We start from the raw sequence: 20080 nt of genomic DNA on the forward strand, positions 1-20080 counted from the left end.
AACTTCACAGCACGGAACATGCTCTGCTGAGGGGTTTTCCCAAGTAGCTTGGTATACCTCGTTGGAGAAGCCACTTTGGGGAAGGGTTGATGAAGATAAGTATTGGGAGTTACTGTCTCGATGATCCCAGCCCCTTGAAACAGATTTCTTCCCAGGCACAGCAGACAATTGGATGGCTGGCCTGTCCCTAAAGCCCTCCTCAGAGGGCTTCCTAAGTTGGTGCTCTAGAGTCTAGTGGCCCTCCCCACAGGTAAGTCCTTTCTGGCTTCAAGCTTAAATTTGTGGCCCTGTGTGCCTCCTGCCACCCCAAACTTGAACATCAAGGATAGTATTGAAAGGGAAAGGAAGTCTCAAATGTGTGGAGGAAAGCATCCATGTCTGGTTATTGTCTGTGCCAGATACTCGATTAGGGTCTGTATGAGTGGGGAATGAGGCAGATTTCAAAACAGGATTTGAAATCGTTTTGTTAATTTATGTTATACCATCAATAGGAGCCTCAGATCTTTTCTCTCCCCTTTTAGTCACTGCTAGGCAGACAGATGTCCTTCCTTTCTATGGCTTCTTATAAATCCATTTCAGATAAATCTTTTGCCTATTACTCATAGACTCTCCTTCTGAATAATGAGCCTCGCACATCCAGGAGGACCAATCATGGCAGCTTCGTAGGGTGAGGCTCACTGCTGCAGAAGGTTGTTCTCCCAGAATAATAGCCTTCAGAGGAAGGTCGTTGGTGTTTGGGAGGTAATGCTGTGTTGGCTAAGGATCTGGAAAATCTTGAATGCTGCCCCGAACTAATTGCTGCTGCCCATAAGGTCCTTGAGGGGCTGTCTCCTCAGAGGGGGAAAGCAAGACCCAGTGACATTTTATTACAGACTGTAACCTGGGTCCCAAACCCTGAGGTGGAACTCCCATGCTCCTTCGACCCTGTAGATAGCTCCTTACCTCAGCTGGGTCTGCCAGGCAGGCTAGAACCAGAGCAGGTCACAAGGCTGACTTCGCCTCTCTCCTCTAAACCCGGGTCCAGACTGTGATGTTACTGCTGTAGGTTGAGGAAGAGTAAATCCCAACTGTGCCCTGCAAACCAGAAGAGCAGATGGGTCAGATAAAAGAGCGTGTGCCCTGTGTCCATCTGCATACCCATTTGACCTAGCTAGATGAGAGAGGGAGCTTTTATTTTGCTTATAATTGGAGTATAATTGCCTTACACTGTTGCGTTAGTTTCTATTGTACAACAACTATGAATCAGCTATATGTATACATGCATTCCCTCCCTCTTGAGCCTCCCTCCCACCCCCTCCACCCCCCCAACATTTACCCTTCTAGGTCATCACAGACCACCAAGCTAAGCTTCCTGTGCTATATAGTAGCTTCCCACTAGCTGTCTGTTTTACACATGGCAGTATGTATATGTCAAAGCTACTCTCTCAATTCATCCCACGAGAGAGCGAGCTTTTGAATGGAGAAAGAAAGCTGGCTAGGCCTTCTCCCCTGGCATACAGATCCCAGGCCTCATAGGACACCTCTAGGCTCCTGAGCACAGAGAAAGAAAGAGCTAGCTAAAGCCTCCTCTCATGAGAGAGTAGATTGGTGTTTTTTAGTTTTTAGTATAGAACATTTCAAACATAAACAAGAAGAGAGGACACTGTAATGAACCCCCATGTGCCCATCAATAGTTACCAACATTTTGCTAACCTTGTTTCATATTTCTTCAATACTTAATTGTTTTATTTTTATATTTTCTAGATTATTTTAAGCCAAATCACCAGTAACTTGTCATTTCACCTGTAACTACTTGAGTAGGTATCTCTGTTCGATAAGGACATTTTAAAAAACAGCTATCATTCCATTATGAAATCTAATAAAATTAACAATAATTCTTTACATTGTCTCATGCTGAGTCCAAATTCACCTCTCTGTGATTGTCTTGGCAACATCCTTTTAGAGTTTGTTTGACACAGGATCCAGTGGAGGTTTGCATTTCATTATTATGTTCCCGTTCTATAACTTCCATAACAGATTGCCTCTTTTTTTTTTTTCTATGCCGTTCATGTGTAGAACAAAGTAGGTAATTTGCCCTGTGGAATGCTGAATGACTCTTCAATGACTCCACTCTTTAAAAATTGCCCCTGTCTGGACATACTCCTTCTTCTTGGTGTAGGACATCTCATTCTTCATCTTTCTCGTCCTTGGGAAGTGGAGAGGGATCTCGAAGTCCTGCCACCAAGTCCTGTTGATTCTGCCTCCTAATTGGCACCCAATTCTCTTTCCAACCCACAGCCTCCAGCCTTGCCTCATGTTTCCTTCATGACACTCTCACTAGAGTGATCCTTTCCGAATGCCTGCTTACTTATACTGCTTCCCTGTTTGAAGTCCTTCACTGCTTCACACACTGTTGGGATGAATTTCTGTTTCCTTTTTATAAAGCCCTTTGTGACTTAGCTTTTCCAACATCTCTAGCCTTGTCTATTGATATTTACCCCTCACATTGCCTTATCCAGTCATAACTCCTTCAGCACCTTGAACGTGCCAAGCGCTGTCACCTCTGGCATCATCCACGCCAGCCCCTCTGCCTCACCTGGTACTCCCGGCCCATTCTCGAGTCCCAGCTGAAACGCCCTCCCTGTTCTTGTGGCCATGGCACCCTCACAACACTGCCCCTGTGCCAGACTGTTCATCCTAGAGAGAGAGAGCTGTGTTTGCCTTGCTACTGTTGCATCTCCAACACCTGGCACAGTGCTTGGCATGAAGTATCTGTTACTACTTGGCAACTGCATGAATGATTATGCTGATTTCTAGAGTAAGGTGAGTAGTTCAGAGTTAGAATATACATGTGATAGGGGCTTTTTATCTAGAAAACATATAATAAAACTAACAGTTTTAATACCCTGATAGTTTTGTTCATTGCTTCCTAACAGCTCAGAAGTTGAAGTTTGAAGCTAATACTTAATTTCATGTTAAATTTTGGGAACTTTTTATTGAATGGGTGTTATGCATAACAAATTAATTATTTTTATGCTTGGGATAATCATTAAAATTCATGCATTTGGTTGCAAATAGAATCCATGTTGGAATATGGCCAGAATCCATGCTGGCCCCAAAGAGAATCTCTTGTGCTTGGGGTCAAATTGAAGCCAAATGTTAATCTCCATACAGAGTGCATTTGAAGTGCTTTCAGATGTGCTCTGTTGACTTGCTTTAGTGGGAGAGGGACTGCATTAGACACCTGTCTGCCGTGTTTCTGCAGGCTCTTTGGGGGCTTGCTGCTGGACATCAAGCGGAAGGCCCCCTGGTACTGGAGCGACTACCGGGATGCCCTCAGCTTACAGTGTTTGGCCTCCTTTCTGTTCCTGTACTGTGCCTGCATGTCACCTGTCATCACCTTTGGGGGATTGCTGGGAGAAGCCACCGAGGGGCGCATAGTAAGAACTTTTGCCACTTCTAATGGTCCCAAATGAGACTAAAAATATTATGAAGGTAGCCAGGTCTACTGGGAGGAAAATTTCCTGGGGGTGGACTGAAGAGATTGGTTTCTTCCTGCTGAATTACACAGTCTTCTGACTTCATGCCAATGAGCAACACCACTCTCCCTTTAGACAGACCCTCTTCTGCCTGCATATCAATTTAGGTAGCCGATTCTCCTGGTGTATTGCCCGTTGCTCCAAAGATAGAAAATTATATATTGATGTCATCCGAAAATAAGATTTAAGCTGACTCTGTGTGACAACCCATAATGTGAATGGTATCATTGTGCTTTCTATGTATATTTATAAATAATGAATTGAGTGCATAGTAGATTTGTTAAGGAATCATATGTAGATAGATTTGGGGACCTAAATTATTGAAGCAGTATCCATTTACAAGATTAGACTATGTACACATCACTCTTGCTGAGACAAAATACAAACAAGTGGCTTGTCAGGTGCATTGGAGAGCTAAGTTAGGAATGTATCACTCATTTCAGATGGGCTGTGGACTCAGTGATGATTTTTTTCCCTCTTTAGAGTGCGATTGAATCCTTGTTTGGAGCCTCCATGACTGGGATTGCCTATTCCTTGTTTGCCGGCCAGGCTCTCACCATCCTGGGAAGTACTGGGCCGGTGCTCGTGTTTGAAAAGATTTTGTTCAAATTCTGCAAGTAAGATATTTGGTTTTCTGAAAACTCTATCTGGATGTGTTAGTTTGCTATTAGGTTTGAATGTTAGGGTCCTAGTAGAGTATAAGCAGTCAAAAGCATCCTGTGGTCTGTCACCCTGCCCCAGGTAGGACCATACCTAAAATAGCAGATCTCCTGGCCCTAAGAGCATATTAATGTCCCTCAACTTTTGGCTTTTTTGACTTTTTATCTTTAAAAACACTTTCCCTAGCTAATCCAAACTCCTAATGAAAGTTTCCTAATGAAAACTCAATTTTCATTTCCAGTCAATTTTTCTTTTTAAAAAATTTAATTTTTTAATTGTATGGATTTTAAAAAATTTTAAATTGGAGTATAGTTGAATTACAATATTGTGTTAGTTTCAGTTGTAAGCAAGGTGATTCACTTATACATATACTTATATTCATTCTTTTTCAGTTTCTTTTCTTATATAGGTTATCATGGAATATTGAGTAGAGTTCCCTGTGCTATATAGTAGGTCCTCGTTTGGTATCTGTTTTATATATATGTAGTAATGTGTGTATGTTCATCCCAAACTCCTGATTTATCTCTCCCTCTTCATGATTCCCCTTAGGTAGCCATAAGTTTGTTTTTGATATCTCTAAGTCTGTTCCAGTCAACTTTTAATTGGAGTTAAGTGAAGTGAAGTCGCTCAGTCGTGTCCCAACTCTTTGCGACCCCATGGACTGTAGCCTACTACATTCTTGGGATTTTTCATGGGATTTTCCAGGCAAGAGTACTGGAGTAGGTTGCCATTTCCTTCTCCAGAGGATCTTCCTGACCCAGGGATCGAACCCGGGTCTCCTGCATTGTAGGCAGATGCTTTACCATCTGAGCCACCAGGGAATTCCCAATTTGAGTTAATAATACTCAAATAATAATACTCAGTTAATACTCAAATAATACTCCCCCTTTATATTCTGATTGTTGGTGGGGAGTCAGCAATGCCCTCATTTTCCTACTTTTCCTATAAAATCTTTCTTTCATTGTGTATTAGAAGTAGGAACACATAGAACAAGGACCAGCTCTTTCTCCTTAGCTGCAGGAAGAGGATCTTAACCACGTTGGGCAGGAATGGCAGAAGTGGATAGTGGACAGTTTGCACCTTCTCCACTGTCCCTGTCCTTGCTGTGGGAAATATTACCTGTAAAGCAAATCTTTGTGACAACTGTCCCAGGACAGCCTTCAGAAGTAAAGTGCAGTCAGAATTAGGGACAAAGTAGCTTGCAGTACTGGGACTGACAATAGCAGATGAATTAACCACATTTCTGACCCTTGCCTGTAATGCAGTGGGTCAGAATGTAAAGCCGTTCCCTGACTTTTGATGAACTTTGGTCTTGTTTCAGAGACTACGCTCTTTCATACCTCTCCCTGCGAGCTTGTATCGGACTGTGGACTGCCTTCCTATGTATTGTCCTTGTGGCAACTGATGCCAGTTCCCTTGTCTGCTACATCACTCGTTTCACTGAAGAAGCGTTTGCCTCCCTGATTTGCATTATTTTCATCTATGAAGCAATAGAAAAGCTGATTCACCTGGCAGAGACCTACCCCATCCACATGCATAGCCAGCTGGACCACCTTAGCCTGTATTAGTGAGTATGCTTCTGCTTCTTTTATTTTTTAAAAAATAAAGTGAAGAGCCTGAGTATAATGGCTGAGGTAACATGCCATGTGGTGCTTGTAGCTTCTGTTAAGGAAGTGTGTTGGCCCTCTGGGAAACAGAGCTTAGACATGAATGTGGAGACCTGGGGGTCTGCCAGAGGAGAACAGTCAAGAGTGATGAGGGGGGAACTTCCCTGATGGACCATTGGTAAAAACTCCACCTTCCAAAGCGCAGGGTGTGGGTTCAATCCCTGGCCAGGGAGCTAAGATCCCACATGCCTCACAGCCAAAATTCTAAAACATAAAAGAGAAGAATATTGTAATAAATTCAACAAAGACTTTAAAAATTACCCACATAAAAATTTTTTTTAAGATAATGATGGGGAAGATAGCTTAAGAGTAACAATCAGAGAGGACTTGAGAAATGCTTTCCAGAGTATGTCTTTTGGGTCCAGGCACTGAAACAAAAATAGACTGCAAGTGTAACAAGGAGAATTCAAGTTAGTTGTTGGGATAACTTCTTTTGCAAAAACTTGTGAGACTTTGGACCACATCACATTCTTTGTGAGTATATATAGGCTACTCTTAGGAATCATTAGGTAGAAAATATTAATAATTCCTTATAGGTCTCTTACTTTGTATCCAAAAGGTCTAGAAATCTACTTTGTTGTTCAGTTGCCAAGTTGTGTCCAACTCTTTGCAGCCCCATGGGCTGCAGTATGCCAGGCTCCCATGTCCTCTACTATCTCCAAGAATTTGCTCAAATTCATGTCCACTGAGGCAGTGATGCTACCTAACAATCTCATCCGCTGTTGCACCTTTTCCTCCTGCCTTCAGTCTTTCCGAACATCAGAGTCTTTTCCAATGAATCGGCCCTTCGAGTCAGATGGCCAAAATATTGGAGCTTTAGTATCAGCATCAGTCCTTCTAATGAATATTCAGGACTGATTTCCTTTAGGATTGACTGGTTTCATCTCCTTACTGTCCAAGGGACTCTTAAGAGTCTTCTCCAGCACCACAATTTGAAAGCATCAGTTCTTTAGCGCTCAGTCTTCTTTAAGGTCCAACTCTCACGTCTGTACATGACTACTGGAAAAACCATAACTTTGACTATACGGACCTTTGTCAGCAAAATGATGTCTTTGCTTTTTAATATACTGTCTGGGTTTGTCATAGCTTTCCTTCCAAGGAGCAAGCATCTTTTAATTTCATGGCTGCAGTCACCATCTGCAGTGATCTTGGAACCCAAGAAAATAAAGTCTGTCACTGCTTCTACTTTTTCCCTATTTGCCATGAAATAGTGGGACTGGATCTTCATTTTTTGAATGTTGAGTTTTAAGCCAGCTTTTTCACTTTCATCAAGAGGCTCTTTAGTTCCTCTTCACTTTCTGCCATTAGGGTGGTATCATATGCATATATGAGGTTGTTAATATTTCTCCTGGCAGTCTTGATTCCAGCTTGTAATTCATCCAGCCCAGCATTTCGTATGATGTACTCTGCATAGAAGTTAAATAAGCAGGGTGACAATATATAGCCTTGATGTACTCCTTTCCCAACTGGGAACCAGTTAGTTGTTCCATGTAAGGTTCTAACTGTTGCTTCTTGACTCACAGGTTACTCAGGAGACAGGTAAGGTGGTCTGCTATTCCCATCTCTTTTAGAATTTTCCACAGTTTGTGTGATCCACATAGTCAAGGGCTTTCACATAGTCAGTGAAGCAAGTAGATGCTTTTCTGGAATTCCTTTGCTTTCTCCATGATTCAGTAAATGTTGGTAGTTTGATCTCTGGTTCCTCTGCCTTTTCTAAACCTAGCTTGTACATCTGAAAGTTCTTAGTTCATGTACTGTTGAAGCCTAACTTGAAGGATTTTGAGTATAACTTTACTAACATGCAAAATGAGGGCAATTGTCCAGTAGTTTGAACTGGACACTTCCTTTGGCACTGCCCCTCTTTGGGACTGGGATTAAAACTGACCTTTTCCAGTCCTGTGGCCACTGCTGGGTTTTCCCAATCTCCTGACATGTTGAGTGCAGTACTTTAACAGCATCATCTTTTAGGATTTGAAATAACTCAACTGGAGTTTCATCACTCTACTAGCTTTCTTTGTAGTAATGCTTCCTAAGGCCCACTTGACTTCACACTCCAGGATATCTGACTCTACGTGAGTGACCACACCATCGTTGTTATCCTGGTCATTAAGACCTTTTTAAATATAGTTCTGTGTTTTCTTGCCACCTCTTCTTAATCTCTTCTTCTTCTGTTAGGTCCTTACTTTTTCTGTCCATTATCGTGCACATCCTTGCATGAAATATTCCCTTGATATCTCCAATTTTATTGAAGAGATCTCTAGTCTTTCCATTCTATTATTTTCCTCTCTTTTTTTGTACTGTTCATGTAAGAAGGTTTCTTATCTCTCCTTGCTATTCTTTGGAACTCTGCATTCAGTTGGGTATATCTTTCCCTTTCTCCCTTGCTTTTTCCTTCTCTTCTTTCCTCAGCTATTTGTAAAGCCTCCTCATACAACCACTTTGCCTTCTTACATTCCTCTTTGGGATGGTTTTGGTCACTGCCTCCTGTACAGTGTTACGAACCTCTGTCCATAGTTCTTCAGGCACTCTGTCTACCGGATCTAATCCCTTGAATCTAATTATCACCTCCACTGTATAATCATAAGGGATTTGATTCAGATCATACCTGAATGGCCTAGTACTTTTCCATACTTTATTCAATATAAGACTGAATTTTACAATAAGAAGCTAATGATCTGAGCCACATTCAGCTCCAGGTCTTGTTTTTACTGACTGTATAGAGCTTCTCCATCTTTCGCTGCAAAGAATATAATCATTCTGATTTCAATATTGACCATCTGGTAATGTCCATGTGTTGAGTCAACTCTTGTGTTGTTGGAAAGAGGGTGTTTGCTATGTCCAGTGTGTTCTCTTGACATAACTCTGTTAGCCTTCTCCCTGTTTCATTTTGTACTCCAAGGCCAAACTTGCCTGTAACTCCAGGTATCTCTTGACTTTCTCCTTTTGTATTCCAATCCCCTATGATGAAAAGGACATTCCAGTATTCTTGCCACGAGAACCCCATGAGCAGTATGAAAAGGTAAAAAGATATGACACTGGAAAATGAGCCCCCCCAGGTCAGAAGGTGTCCAATATGCTACTGGGGAAGAGTGGATGGCATTTCCTAATAACTCCAGACAGAATGATGCAGCTGGGCCGAAGCAAAAACAACACTCAGTTGTGGATATGTCTGATGGTGAAAGTAAAGTCTGATGCTGTAAAGAACAATATTGCATAGGGACCTGTAATATTAAGTTCATGAATCAAGGCAAATTGGATGTGTGGTTAAGCAGGAGATGGCAAGAGTGAACATTGCTATCTTAGAATCAGTGAGCTAAAATGGACAGGAATGAGTGAATTGATTCAGATGACCATTATATCTACTACTGTGGGCAAGAATCCCTTAGAAGAAATGGAGTAGCCCTCATAGTCAGTGAAAGAGTCTGAAATGCAGTACTTGGGTGCAAACTCAAAAATGACAGAATGGTCTTAGTTCATTTCCAGGGTAGGCCAATCAGCATCATAGTGATCCAAATCTATGCCCCAAACAATAATGCTGAAGAGCTGAAGTTGAGTGGTTCTCTGAAGACCTACATGACTTTCTAGAACTAACACCAAAAAAAAAAAATCTACTTACTTACCTAGATTTCAACTTTTTTTTTTTCACTTATTCATTATAGTTTGGCTAAGTTGAAAAAAAGACAGTTTCACTGTGTCTTCCTCCTTTTAGGAGAGTCTGATACTGTAAACATTTCTTCTCAGGGATGGTGTTCTCTGAATTATGACTAAAGAGAATTCTCCCTATCCTTTAGCTTTGTACATCAAGTTCCCTCCGTTCTGGTTGTACCGTTCTGATGTGGAAGATCTGGTTGTGAAGTGAACAATATCAATCTGAAACTGCCTAAGCAGAAGGCACACAGTGTGGAGATGCCTGCCAACCAGCCTCGATACACTTTTCTAGATTCTAGTTATCCCTTTATTCACACTTTAAAAATAACTCCTTAAACATGTATTAGAATTGAAAAATTATTTTATTACAAAATAATCACCATCAGAGAATATAATCTTTGAAACCTAGCGGATTTCTGATTGGCATTGGAGGAAGGTTCATTCTTTGACCTTTTTTAATCAGTCATTTGTTCATTTAACAAAAATTCGTTGAGCACCTACTATGTGCCCAGCACTGTTTAGACCCTGGAAACATAGCAGTGAGCATGACAGACAAAAGTTCTACCCTCATGAGGTTTATGTCCAAGTGGGAGAAGACAGACAAAGTGACCAGCTCTGGATTGTGTAGACTTTGGGTTTGGATGCTGAAATTCTTTGTTAATAAAGCTCAAGACAGTATTTTCTTTAAAAAATAATCTTATTTATTTTTGGCTGTTCTGGGTCTTCATTGCTGCTCAGGCTTTCTCTAGTTGCGGAGGCCTGGGGTTACTCTCTAGATGTGGTGCACAGGCTTCTCATTGTGGTGACTTCTTTTGTTGTGGAGCAAAGGCTCCAGTCTGAGTGGGCTTCAGTAGTTGCCGCACACAGGCTCAGCAGTTGTGGTTCCTGGGCTCTAGAGCACAGGCTCAATAGTTGTGGTGCAGAGGCTTAGTCGCGCTACGGCATGTGGGATCTTCCCGGGTGAGGGACTGAACTGGTGTCTCCTGCCTTGGCAGGCAATTCTTTACCACTGAGTCACCAGGGAAGTGCCAAGATGGTATTTTTTTTTTTTAACATTTCAGTTGCATTCCACTGTTGATTCATATTGCAGGCAGATTCTTTACATCTGAACCACCAGGGAAGCCCATTATAAAGCTAGAACTCCCCAGTTCTTTAAGTGATTTTATGGTAATAGGTGTGTAACTGATTTTTTAAATAGAGTTAATTTTTTGAGAGCAAATTTTAGGATAACAGCAGAATTGAGCACAAAGTACAGACAGTTCTCATATACCTCCTGGCCCCCACCGTGTAGTCTCCCCCATTATCAACATCCATCACCAGAGTGACATGTTTGTTGCAGTCAATGACACATCATGATTACCCATAATCCAGAGTTTACATTAGGGTTCACTCTTGGAATTGTATATTCTGTGGGTTTTGACACACGTATAGTGACATATCTGCCGTTATAGCGTCCTACTGAGTAGTTTCTTTGCGCTAAAAATCCTCTGTGCTCTGCCTGTTCATCCCTCCCCCTCACCCCAACCTCTGGCAACCACTGATCTTCTTATTCCATAGTTTTGCCTTTCCTACTGTGTCATATAGTTGTAATCATACAGTACATAGGCTTTTCAGATTGGCTTCATTCACTTCATAATATGCACTTAAATGTCTTCTTTGTCTTCTCATGGCTTGGTAGTTCATTTCATTTTAACACTGAATAATAGTCCATTGTCTAGATGTACTACCGTACATACATTCACCTACTGAAGGACATTTGTGTTGTTTCCAGGTTTGGAACTGATTTTTTTAATACCTAAATATAGCACTTTTTGGCTTTCTCTATTTTTGTTTTGTTGATTTCCTTCTATTGTTATTACCTATTGAGATCTTTTTGAATTTTAATCCTGTCATGCTACATCTTTAGAAGGCATGCTTGGCAGAATCAGAGGTGAAACCAAGTTGCTGGGAATGGCCACGTCAGTTGAGTATACTGGGAGCCAGTACAGGCGTGAAGTATGCTGGGATTGGGAAGCAACATGGTGGCCAGTGGGACAGGTCTGATCTGCTCTGGTTTGGATGCAAGATGAGGCTTGGGCAAGCCAGGGAATGACCAGAAGAGTGGATATTACCAGGGAGAATGGTGTAGTTTCCATTATGATTCCAGGAGGCTCTGATTTTAGAGCAAGAATGTGATAGGGGTTTAAGGTACAAAATATTTAGGCTTGGGGAGGCTATTGAGAGCTGAATGGGGTATCCGGTCCACCTTGCTATGTAGAATGGATTTTGTAGGAATAGCCCAAGAGATAGAAACTAAGCAAGGGAACTACCATGTCAGATGCCTAACTTGTCAGCACAATATCTGAAGACTCGCATGCTGATTTGAGCCCAGTTTTAGTAATGACTGATAGAAAAATCAGGGTATAGTTGGGTCTCAATGAAGAGGACCGACCTCAAGGATCTGAAGTGGGAAAAGGAGAAATAGCATGGGCTTTGGCAATGCCTTTGGCCCTATCATGGCTCAAAATATTTACTTGAATACTTGGCTACTTCTCTCAGGAATGTTTTTTCTTTCCCCCTCAGCTGTAGGTGTAGCCTCCCAGAGAATCCGAACAATCACACTTTACAGTACTGGAAGGACCACAACATCGTGACTACGGAAGTCCACTGGGCCAACCTGACTGTCAGCGTAAGTCTGGGCGCTGCCAGGCAGCTCAGCCTGCTGACCCCTGGGCTTAAGGGGGCCTTCTAAGTAGAAGTGGGAAGCCCTTCAGTAAACTCTGGTGTTGATAGAAATAAAGCTTTTTGGTTTTTTTAGAACACAATTCTTAACTGACTTTCCTTTCCCTTCAAAATTTTCTTGTACACAAAGGGAAAGGAAAATGACCTCACCCCTCTTTCCCACACACGTCCTGCCCAGTGACCCTACACTGAGGTTGTGTGGGAATGAAATCAGGGAGGATCAGGGGGCAGATCCAGGTTTGGGGGGGGTTGAAGAACATTCAAGTTTGGAAGTCCTCTGTAATAACAACAGTGCAATAGCTGGGGCCATCCCAGAACCTCATGTTTGCTCAGGATAGTTCCGATTTCATTTATAGAAGTGTCTTAGTTAGGACCGTAAGCAGTCACCCAAAATGCAGACAACAGCCCACAGCTGGACGGAGGGCAGGTGGAAGCCACAGGCAGCCTGCATGTCCAGCCAGCAACCCTGGGATGACAGTGACAGTCAGGAGGCAGCAGCTGTTTCCTCCCTTGTGCCTGCCTTTCATCACCCAGAATGTCTATTCCTCCAGGAGTGCCAGGAGATGCACGGAGAGTTTACAGGCTCTGCGTGCGGCCGCCACGGACCCTATACTCCTGACGTGCTCTTTTGGTCCTGCATTCTCTTCTTCACTACCTTCATCCTTTCCAGCACCTTGAAGACTTTCAAGACGAGTCGCTATTTCCCAACCAGAGTAGGTAGCACACTCTTGCATTTCTTTTGTGTTAGACTTATAATCTCACAGAACCCATTCTCAGCCTCCATGCTGCTTGTGAGTACATTGACAGGTGCAGAGCTCCAAAAGACCTGATTCTGGAGGCCATGGCCTTCTCTTCTTCCTGTGTCCAGCAGCCTCTTTCATAAATGTGTGGTGTAGGATGAGGGGTTAATACCTAAGAATTTTTTATTGAAAAGTGTCAGGTGAGTTTAAGGTGGTCGTCGTGTTCAATTACATCTCACTTCCAGAATGCTGGGGTATGTTGCCAGTAGTAGCTGGAACTGGCACCCGAAGACAGTACATGGGGGTGATTGCCTGGGATGTGTAGGGTACCCCAGAGTCTCCTCTTGGGGATGACTGGTAATAGCTTGTGAAATCACTGGGCACATTGACCACAGCAGCCAAAACGCTCCTGACTTGGTTTGCATGATGGTTTGAAGCCTCAACTGCCTCTCCCTGACACAGATGGCATTGTTTGTATAATGACTGGTTTGGGCGGGGTGGAATTAGAGGCCAAGAATAGAGGGACCAAAGGTATCTGCTTTGAGGAGGAGCTAGGATCAGGAGGAAATGGTGGTTTTTCTGTGTGTGAGGCTTTTATCAGATATGCAAAGCAGGATGTGTGAATGGGTGGGGGTCTCAGCTGATGAGACATTTTCTGTGTATACATTCAGGACAACAACACATTCTCAGATGTCAGTCAGTCTACACAGTGGTTAAGGAAAGCTGCATGGAGGGCAGGTGGAGGCTGCAGTTCTAAATAACTTGTCTAAATAAATAATTTCTAAATAAGTTGTTTCCGGTTTGGACAAATAATGAACAGGTGGCAGCTGTGTACTGACTACTTGCTACTTGCTCAAGCCTGGCTTAAGTGAAACAGGGGATGCAAAAGAAGCTTAAAATGTGGTCTCTGTAACAGATACTCACACTACTATATATAAAATAGGTAAACAAGCACCTGCTGTATAGCACAGGGAACTCTACTCAGTATCTTGTAATTAACATATAATGGAAAAGAACCTGAAGAATAATATATATATGAAATTGAATCACTTTGTTGTACACCTGAAACACTGTAAATCAACTATACTTCAATTAAAAAATAATACACTGTAAAACATGTAAATTATATCTCAGTAAAGTTACTATATAATTTTAAAATATATGTCTGTGTCTCCTTTGCTGCTCTGCAAGTAGGATCATCAGTACCATCTTTCTAGAGTCCATATGTATGCATTAATATATGATATTTATCTTTCTCTTTCTGACTTCACTCTGTAATAAGCTCTAGGTTCATCCACCTTTTTAGAACTGACTCAAATGTGTACCTTTTTATAGCTGGCTAATATTACATTGTGTATATGTACCACAACTTCCTTATATACTCATCTGTCGATGGACATCTAGGTTGCTTCCATGTCCAAGCGATTGTAAACAGTGCTGCAATGAACACTGGGGTACATGTGTCTTTTTCAATTGCTGTTTCCTCAGGGTATATGCCTGGGATTGCTGGGTTATCAGCTCAGCTCTGTCGCTTAGTTGTGTCTGACTCTTCGCGACCCCATGGACTGCAGCATGACAGGCTTCCCTGTCCATCACCAACTCCCAATGGACACAAACTCATATCCGTCAAGTTGCTGATGCCATCCAACCATCTCATCCTCTGTCATCCCCTTCTCCTGCCTTCAGTCTTTCCCAGCATCAGAGTCTTTTCCATTGAATCAGTTCTTCCCATCGGGTGGCCAAAGTATTGGAGTTTCAGCTTCAGCATCAGTCCTTCCAGTGAATATTCAGGACTGATTTTCTTTAGGATTGACTGGTTGGATCTCCTTGCAGTCCAAGGGACTTTCAAGAGTCTTCTCCAATACCACAGTTCAAGAGCATCCACTCTTCGGTGCTCAACTTTCTTTATAGTCCAACTCTCATATACATACATGACTACTGGAAAAATCATAGCTTTGACTAGACGGACCTTTATTGGCAAAGTAATTTCTCTGCTTTTTAATATGCTGTCTAGGTTGGTCATAGCTTTTTCTGCCAAGGAATAAGTGTCTTTTAATTTCATGGCTGCAGTCACCATCTACAGTGATTTTGGAGCCCCCCAAAATAAATTTTCTCACTGTTTCCATTGTTGCCCCATCTATTTGCAACCAGATGCCATGATCTTCATTTTTTGAATGTTGAATTTTAAGCTAGCTTTTTCACTTTCCTCTTTCACTTTCATAAGGCTCTTCAGTTCTTCACTTTCTGCCTTAAGGGTGGTGTCATCTGTATATCTGAGGTTACTGATACTTCTCCCGGCAGTCTTGATTCCAGCTTATGCTTCATCAAGCCCGGCATTTCGCATGATGTACTCTGCATAGAAGTTAAATAAGCAGGGTGACAATATACAGCCTTGACATACTCCTTTCCCAATTTGGAACCAGTCTGTTGTTCCATGTCCAGTTCTAACTGTTGCTTCTTGACCTGCATACAGATTTCTCAGGAGGCAGGTCAGGTGGTCTGGTATTCCCATCTCTTGAAGAATTTTCCACAGTTTGTTGTGAGCTACACAGTCAAAAGCTTTGGCATAATCAATAAAGCAGAAGTAGATATTTTTCTGGAACTCTTGCGTTTTCAATGATCCAACGGATGTTGGCAATTTGATCTCTGGCTCCTCTGCCTTTTCTAAACCCAGCTTGAACATCTGGAAGTTCATGGTTCATGTGCTGTTTAAGCCTGGCTTGGAGAATTTTGAGCATTACTTTGCTAGTGTGTGAGATGAGTGCAATTGTGCAGTTTGAACAGTCTTTGACATTAGAATGAAAACTGACCTTTTCCAGTCCTGTGGCCACTGCTGAGTTTTCCAAATTTGCTGGCATGTTGAGTGCATCACTTTAATAGCATCATCTTTTAGGATTTGAAACAGTTCAGCTGGAATTCCATCACCTCCACTAGCTTTGTTCATAGTGATGCTTCCTAAGGCCCACTTGACTTTGCATTCCAGGATGTCTGGCTCTAGGTGAGTGATCACACCATCGTGGTTATCTGGGTCATTAAGATCTCTTTTGTATAGTTCTTCTGTGTGTTGTTGCCACCTCTCCGTAATATTGTCTGCTGCTGTTATGTCTATACCATTTCTGTCCTTTATTGTGCCCATCTTTGCATGAAATGTTCCGTTGGTATCTCTAATTTTCTTAAAGAGATCTCTAGTCTTTCCCATTCTATTGTTTTCCTCTATTTTTTTGCATTGTTCACTTAGGAAGGCTTTCTTATCTCTCCTTGCTATTCTTTGGAACTCTGCATTCAAATGGGCATATCTTTCCTTTTCTCCTTTGCCTTTAGTTTCTCATGTGGTAGTTTTATTCCTACTTGCAGGGCAGCAAAGGCAACACAGACATGAAGAACAGACTTTTGAACATAGTGGTGAAGGAGAGGGTGGGATGATGTGAGAGAATATCCTTGAAACATATACATTGCCATATGTAAAATAGTCAGTGGAAGTTTGCTATATGATGCAGGGAACCCAAAGTCGGTGCTCTGTGACAAGCTAAAGGATTGGGATGGGGAGGGAGGTGGGATAGGGGTTTGAGAGGGAGGGGACATACGTGTACCTATGGCTGATTTGTGTTGAAGTATGGCAGAAACCTGGAGAAGGAAATGGCAACCCACTCGAGTGTTCTTGCCTGGAGAATCCCAGGGACGGGGGAGCCTGGTGGGCTGCCGTCTATGGGGTCGCACAGAGTCGGACACGACTGAAGCGACTTAGCAGCAGCAGTAGCATGGCAGAAACCTTCCAGTATTGTAAAGTAGTTATCCTCTAATTTGTGTGTGTGTGTGTGTGTATACAGGATGTACCAGGATGGAGGGTGGTGACCATTAGAGGTGACTGAGAGTCCCTGCCATCAATAGAAAGTGAAAACCCATGAAACAACGAGGCCCATAGGAGACAGCAGTCATTAGATGGATGCCATCCTGGGATATAAGTGCCATGGGAGTTCAGAGGAGAGAAGGACCCTGGGCCCCAGGATGGGCTTCTTGGTAGGGCAGCTACATGTTCAGAGAACTTATGTAACATTCAGAAGAGAACTAAAAAAACCAGGGAAGGGGAGCTAGAAACCTCAGGTTTCAAGTGAAAGCAAAGTCAGCTTAAGGTGTCAGTGATGTTACATGTGGCCAAGATATATCTGGCTCTGTCTTGTTGGAAGCTCAGATTAAGGTGGGCATACAGTGGGCACTAGACACTGAGGCGGACTGTGTTTTATTAAAACTACAAAACTATAAAGTTGGTTAGTCAGTCCTCTTAGGGGCAAAATGGTGATGAGGGGGCTTTAGAGAAAAAAAAAGTAGGAAAGGCGTACAGGAAGTACCAGGGTGAAGGGTGGTGACCATCAGAGACGACTGAGTGGAAATTGTGATACTTGAGTGGATGTAAAGCAGGGAGCTGCCCATGGGGTCACCTGAGGAATAGCCGCTGAGGCAGAGGGATGAGCAAGTGCAAAGGCCCTGAGGTGGGAGAGAGTCTGGTGTGAGTAAGAAACAGCAAGGAGGGCTGTGCGGCTGGGGCAGGCAGAGTGAGTTGGGGAGCAGTAATGATATCAGATGTGTGTGGGCCTCACTGGCCAAGGAGGTCTCTGGGCTTTTTAGCTCCATTGAAGTGAAGAGCCATTTCAGGGTTTTGGTAGAAGAGTGACATGATCTGACTTGTGTTTTGAATGCTTATTCCAGCAGCTTTACATAAGGACAGAGGCACGGTTAGGAGTCTGCTTCTGCTACAGAGACAAGAGCTGCCGGTGCCTCTGATCTGGTTGGGAGCTACGGGGTAGTGAGAAGGGGTCAGATTGTGGGCGTGAGCTGAAAGCAGAGCCAATAGGACTTGCAGATGGATTCGATGTTGGGGCTGAGAGCAAAGACGAGTTGGTGCTGCTGCGAGGTCTTGGCGCAGCTGGATCTTGTTGGTCCCAGGAAATCTTATCCCAAGTTCTCAGACCTAAATGCTGGGCCCAGATTCTCTAAAACTCCTCAGAGTTTGGAGTGGGTCCCAGTAGAGTTTGTCAGAGGATTCATTCTTCCTTATGATTCCCACACTTTGGTGGTATTAATTTGGGCATGTTAACATAGTCCTGTTGTTTAAATATGCTTGTATTAATTGACTGATAAAATTAAAGCATTCTTCTGAGCATGTTTAAGCATTTTACAATACCTGAGTCTTTTCTATTGTGTTTAATCTACTGTAACACATCTCCAATCCTTTTTCATGCCAGGTCCGCTCCATGGTGAGTGACTTTGCTGTTTTCCTCACTATCTTCACAATGGTGATTATTGATTTTTTGATTGGAGTACCATCACCCAAGCTTCAGGTTCCCAGTGTGTTCAAGGTAAACAGATGTTAGGGTACTTGGTGCCCTTATGTAGTTCATAGAATCTGATCCCAAGTTATTTCAGGGACCTCTCCTTATCCTAATCACGTATTTTGCAGTCCTCTAAATCTGAGTTGTGCTGCTCATGCCATACCATTCAGAAAAGCAAACTCTTCAGGCTTGACCGAGTTCAAATCAGAGAAGTCAGAAAACCTAATGTTGTTTAATGAATGAAAAGCGTTATTTATTTTCTTAATGCCATTTATTGTTTTTAATATGTGAAGATTTATAACTGAAATGTGGGAACTTGCCTGGTGGCCCAGTGGCTAGGACTCCATACTCCCAATGCAGGGAGCTGGGTTCGATCCCTGGTCAGGGAACTAGATCCCACATGGCTCAACCAAGAGTTTCCATGCCACAGCTATTAATAAGATCCAGTGCAGCCAAATAAATAATTAAAAAATAAAACAATGGCATATTCATATTTACATAAACATATACCAAAGACTGTGGGAATATGGGTCTCTGGAACAAGTTCTGGTTCACAGCACTTCACTGAATATCAGCTGTCTTAGGAAATCGGGAAGGGTGAAAAGGCTCTTTGTAAGCCTCAGTCCTGCTCCTCAAGTATCTTGCCCCATGAGGAGGTGAGGCGGTGGAGGAGCTTCACCCTCAGTCTAGGGCCCCGCCCAGAGTAATCATGACCTCTCTTCAACCCTAATTCATTGTTTGTATATCTCTCTATAATCAATACTGTTGTTTATCCAAAAACCTATACAAAAAGTAAAACAGATGATCTAAACATGGGGACTCCAAATCTGTTTCAGTTTGGGGGCAACTGCTGGGGAAACTGAGGAAATAGAACAGCTGAGCTCAGTTCCACAGATCCCCACAGGGTGGAGAGGAGAGGAAACCTGGGTGTCCTTGGGGATGGGAGAGGGGCCAGGAGAGGAGGGGATGGGGGAGGCTGGGCAGGAGGAGGAGGCCGGGCACACAGGCCCATGGTAACGTGTAAACACCCGGCACAGTCGGCCTTCGTCTTCCCTTTCTCTCTCCCTGAAGCAGGCCTGGTTAAAAATATCTTTTTCTGTATTGCTTGAAAAAATTTTATTTCGTTTTATTAAATTCAACTGAAATGCCACCCAGTTAGAAATTGATGGATTAAAAAACATCCTCTTTAAAAGTTTATACCTCCTAGAATATATATCATTCTCACCCTGTGTAAATGAGTGCGATCAGCTTTTTCTCTAATAGGTGGCTGAGGTCGACACTGCAGGAGGAATGGATTTTGTGTAAAAATAAGTAATCTCGGAGCATTAAGCAGTTCTTGGAAAGGTTCCCTGATGGGTAGGCTTAAGATAGTCAGAAGGCACTGAATTTCTGGGATATCTTGGAAGAAGGCCTCTCTCTTGAAGATGGGAGAGACGTCAGAGAAAATGGGAGAATGTCAAAGGCAGTGCTGCTCATTGGCAGACCTCCCTTTCAGGAAGCAGAGAAAACATTTTCTTCTTTCTTCTCTTCCCTATTACACCACATGACCCCCGGTGACCAAGACCCAGTCTGAAGACTCATACTATTATTGATGGGTTAATGCAGAGTACATCATGAGAAACACTGGGCTGGAAGAAGCACAAGCTGGAATCAAGATTGCCGGGAGAAATATCAATAACCTCAGATATGCAGATGATACCACCTTATGGCAGAAAGGGAAGAAGAACTAAAGAGTCTCTTGATGAAAGTGAAAGAGGAGAGTGAAAAAGTTGGCTTAAAGCTCAACATTCAGAAAACTA

General features: G+C 42.7%; 1 protein-coding gene and 1 non-coding gene across 2 annotated transcripts in view; one reads left to right on the plus strand and one right to left on the minus strand.

Moving 5' to 3' along the window:
* SLC4A8 (solute carrier family 4 member 8) overlaps positions 1-20080 on the plus strand; it is an 80248-nt gene that overhangs the window by 40076 nt on the left and 20092 nt on the right. The window contains exons 12-17 of the mRNA XM_043447147.1: positions 3245-3419; positions 4002-4135; positions 5500-5745; positions 12056-12161; positions 12766-12927; positions 18195-18308. Of these exons, the coding sequence (XP_043303082.1) occupies positions 3245-3419; positions 4002-4135; positions 5500-5745; positions 12056-12161; positions 12766-12927; positions 18195-18308 (937 nt within the window). The remainder of the gene's footprint in view (positions 1-3244; positions 3420-4001; positions 4136-5499; positions 5746-12055; positions 12162-12765; positions 12928-18194; positions 18309-20080) is intronic.
* TRNAC-ACA lies at positions 4927-4999 on the minus strand. Its single transcript has one exon. It is a non-coding gene; the product is annotated as a tRNA-Cys (tRNA).

The sequence above is a fragment of the Cervus canadensis genome, chromosome 25 (assembly GCF_019320065.1).
Source record: "Cervus canadensis isolate Bull #8, Minnesota chromosome 25, ASM1932006v1, whole genome shotgun sequence".
NCBI classification, from domain to species: domain Eukaryota; kingdom Metazoa; phylum Chordata; class Mammalia; order Artiodactyla; family Cervidae; genus Cervus; species Cervus canadensis.